The sequence below is a fragment of the Antechinus flavipes genome, chromosome 4, assembly GCF_016432865.1.
Source record: "Antechinus flavipes isolate AdamAnt ecotype Samford, QLD, Australia chromosome 4, AdamAnt_v2, whole genome shotgun sequence".
Taxonomy (NCBI): domain Eukaryota; kingdom Metazoa; phylum Chordata; class Mammalia; order Dasyuromorphia; family Dasyuridae; genus Antechinus; species Antechinus flavipes.
The window spans coordinates 128358562-128363096 of NC_067401.1; the positions used below are offsets into that span (position 1 = coordinate 128358562).

The 4535-nt window shown below is 36.6% G+C and overlaps 1 protein-coding gene across 1 annotated transcript in view; it reads left to right on the forward strand.

Moving 5' to 3' along the window:
* Window positions 1-1765: 1765 nt before the first annotated feature.
* Window positions 1766-4535, forward strand: part of LOC127560038 (CMRF35-like molecule 8) — a 19531-nt gene continuing 16761 nt past the window's right edge. The window contains exon 1 of the mRNA XM_051994266.1: window positions 1766-1909. Coding sequence (XP_051850226.1) covers window positions 1834-1909 — 76 coding nt within the window. The 5' untranslated portion in view covers window positions 1766-1833. The remainder of the gene's footprint in view (window positions 1910-4535) is intronic.

The window sequence follows — 4535 nt, forward strand, 5'->3', positions numbered from 1 at the left end:
CCCCAGCCCTTATGTGAAAAGAACTACTCTTTCACAGTAGTCTTTTCTCATCTCCTTCCTGAGGATTTGACTTTTTCTCTTATTCCCTCAACTCTGTTCCTTAGGAAATGATTTTACTTCTGTTAAGCACTTTATAATTCTTATTTCATATGATCTCCACAACAATCCTACAAGATAAGCACTATTATTATCCCCATTTTACAGATGAAGAAACTTAGACAAACAGAAGTTAAGTAACTTGCCTAAATTCACACAGCTACTAAGTTTCAAAGGCTGGATTTGAACTCAGGACTTACTAACTTACTAATTCCCAGTCCAACAATCTAGACACTAGCTTTCCTTTTTAAAGGAAAGTTTTTCTGAAATGAAATAACTCTATATACTTCCAAGGAGAAAATGGAAATGTGAAAAACTTTCTTGGTGTACTGATAAAACTGAAATGAATAAACATTGCTTAAGTACTTATCAAAGACTCAGCAAAATGCTAGGAACTGCAAAAAATTGAAGAGCCTGCAGGACAGAGATAGTTTCCCTCCTCAAGGAACTCACGATCTAGCAGGCAATCCATGACTGCCAGATATGAAAATATTTTAGGTCAATAGTGCAGGCTAATTTATTGAGGGATAGCTAGATGGCACAGTGGATAAAGTATGAGGATTTAAGTCAGGAAGATTCGTCAGACATTTGCCAGCTATGTGAGCCTGGTCAGGTCACAACCCTATTTGCCTCAATTCCCTTATCTGTAAAATGAGCTAAAAAAGAAAATGACAAATAACTCTAGTACCTTTGCCAAGAAAATCCCAGATAGGGTCACAGAAAGTCAGATACAACTGAACAACAACAGAATATACATGAACAGTCTTATTGAACAAATTCTGTCTTCTTGAGTTCAAAGGAAGGAGAATTCAGCAAGGGCTGCCAGAAGTCTCCTTACAGGGAAGCCACAAAGGAATGATGTCTCCTGTAGGAATGCTGCTGCTAGAGCCAATGAGAAAGAAGTGGTCCCAGTACATGACACAGGCAAGTAGCCTAATGAACCCTCAGCTGGACTTGGAGTCAAGAAGAACTGAATTCAGATCTCATCTTTGTTAACTGTCAGACCAACATTCACACAAGTGGTAGAAATTCAATCCATACATTGTTGTATCTCAGCCTCAGAGGCTGCACAATCATCTGGCAACAAAAAGTTATACATCCACTCTACCTCCGCTTTGTACTGGCTTATCGCCTTTTCAAGTTAAAGAAGTTGCCATCAGTGCAGTAGCTAACCTTGGTGCTGTTATACTCATTGAAGGTATCTGATAAAATTGTTGAAAACATGATTTAAAAAAAAAAAGCATAGGAGCAAGCATACAGCCTTGCTTTAGTCTACAGGTGACTGGAAAAGGGTAAGATTATCATCTGTTAGCTAGAATCCATATAAACCTAGAATTTGGCACATAGTAGGTGCTATATAAATGCTTATTCCCTTCTTTTCCTTCCCCCTCCAAACACAACCTGTTTTTAGTCTTTTTTCTATTTTTTTCCACTCATACTTCTTCTTGGTAACTTTCATTCCCAGTAAACTTTCAAATCTGTAAATGTTTAACACAGAGCCTAGCACATAGTAAGCACTAGATAAATGCTTATTCCCTCTCCCTTTCTGAGAACTCTAAACAGCTATATGGATGTCTTATCAGTAGACAACTACATAAAAACAGGAAACGTGACACACAAAAAAACCAAAAAACCAGAAACGTAAGTCAGAGGCTTGGAGGAGCTGATTTCTGGGGCACACCATAAAGATTGGAGAAGTGAACTGAAGAGAATGTATTCTGAGCACCCAGTGGAGAAATGAGCAAGCAAGAGAGACTCCCGCTGCTGCTGCTGTTTCCACTACCTTCAATTCTACTATTTCTTTGCCCAAAAGGTGAGTGAAGGAGATCATTAGAAAGTCCTTCTGGCAGGAGTAAGAGGAGAGGAGTCGGCAGGAGTAAGAGGAGAGGAGTCAGCAGCAGATTCTAGGATGAAACTAGGAATCAAACTCTAAAAAGAACCTAGAATGGACCAGAAACAGATCCGCACCAAAGAAAACAAGATACACTCAAAGAAATCTCTATGTATCTAGACTCAGACTCAAGAAACTAACTTGGCTTTGTGGAAACATGAGAAGTTTTTGGAGAGGAATACCGAGTGATCACTTTGGTCCCTTTGGAATATGCTCTAGTTTGTCAGTCTCTTTCCTAAAATGTCAGTCATTTACTTAGTACCTATTATGTTTCAGGCTCTGCACTAAGGGTTGGGAATACAAAGAAAGGCAAAAGATAGTTCTTATTCTTAAGGATCTCACAGTGTAATGAAAGAGAGAACAAATAAACTTATGTACAAACAAGTCATGAACAGGATAAATTGGAAATAATCAATAGAAGGAAACCAATAGCTATAAGAAGGATTAGGAAAGGCTTCCTGTGTTTCAACTGGGACTTGAAGGAAACTGGGGAAACCAGGACACAGAGATTAGGAAGTAGAGCATTCCAGGCTAGTGAAAGTAATCAGAGCTGGAAAACGGAGTGTCTGAGGATCAACAAAGAAATTAAATGCCCCTGGTCTAATCACAACTGAGCACAGTAAAGTGATCAAATTTCCCTCTGCCTCTTTTAATGGAGCTTCAGGAGAATGATCTCATTTTGGCTACCAAAAATTGACTCATTCATATATTCTTATTCTTGTTCATTCATTCATATTCTTAACTTGTCTCTTTCATCATGTAAACTATTTTTTTTAATCTAAGTGTAATTTTACATATATATGCATATATCTATATATGTGTATATACACACATATATACATCTATTTGTATCTAAAGGGAACCATCTCTAGGACAGAGGTTGGAGGGAGGAGGGAAGAAAAAAGGGAAAAAGAAGAAAAAAGAAATTTACAGGATAATGTTTATATATTTAAAACATTTATGTCTATTTAATTAAATGATATTTAATCATATACTATTTACATATCTATTTAATATGAATATATTTATATTTAATTATGCACTTATTTTAATGTTTAAAAGAAATAGCAAGTTATACATAATAGATTTGCAGTGTCATTTGAAGTCATCTTTTTAATATACTATTAGAGAAATACTTGTTTACTCCACAAATTAAAAATTAAATAAATTTAATTTTAAAAACCTAAGTATAGGACTTTATTTACACTTGCCCTTAAGGATGGAACCATCATTCTAGTTATCTAGATTTATATCACCAGGAATCATAGGTTTCTATCACCTTTTGGACACATTGAAGTTTAGCATTCTAGGAGTATAAATATTTGGAACAGAATCTTAAGCCTTTATTTTAACAAAGGAGTATATTGAGTTCCAGAGAGAGAGTGTGAATTGCAGTGACATGCAACTTTTTAGAATTATAATCATTTTAAGGGGAAAGTGTTACAGGAGCAACCTGCTAATGGCTGCTGGGTTTCTAATTCTGTCCAGCAGAATAGATGTGAGAGGATAATAATAATACCAGGAGACTGAAAGGCAGTTGCATTCTCCGACCTCTGTCCTCTTGCCTCTTGCCTCTGATTTATTTCATTTCCAATTCACAAGCAACATCTGGGTCAGTAAAGGCTGATTTGCAATTCCTTCAAGTGTGTTATGATTCACAGCTGGGGAGGCTTTTGAGAACCAACCAGCCTCTTAATGGCATTGTCCCCTTTAACCCTTTACAGGCTTTCTGAGTTTTGCACTTAGATATAGTCCTTAATAGGAAAGAAATAGAATCACTCTTCTCTCTCCTTCAACCCCCATATCCAATTAGATACTGAATCTTGTTGATTCCACTTCCATTGTATTTCTTGCATCTAGTGCCTACTTTCTACTCAAATTACCTCTTGCCTGGACTACTGCAATATATCCCTAATCAACTTCCATTTTCTTTCTTCTCCAATCAATCTTTCACACAACTTCCATGATAAGAATCATCATTCATTGGTTTATCCAAGTCACTCACCTGCTCAAATGTTTTCAGTAGCCCATGTCCTATTGACTCTGTTAATACAAACTATTCACAAGAACATTTAAAGCATTTCACAATCTGACTCCAATCTTCCTTTCTAGATTTCTTATATAGCACTACTTCATGCACTCTATGTTCTGGCCAAACAGAATTACTTGGCCTTCTATTCCCGTATCTATGTTTTCTCGCCTTTGTCCAGCCTGTTTCTTGTACTTAGAATGCTTCACTTTCTTTCTCCACTTCTGCCTCTAACAATCCTCAGCTTGCTTCAAGGCTCAGTTAAGATCCCACTTCCTTCAAGAAGCCTTTCCCAATTGTTAGTGACCTCTCCTTCTTCAAATTATCTTATATTTACTCACCTATTTAAATGTTGTATCCCACCAAGAGAATGCAAGTTTCTTGAGGGAAGAGATTGTTTGTCACTATTTCTTTTCATCTCTGGTGCCTGTCACAGAGTTTTGTGCATAGTAAGAGCTTAAGATATTTACTGAATTAGATTTTGGCCCATCATTTTAACATGTCCTTTTTTTATTAATT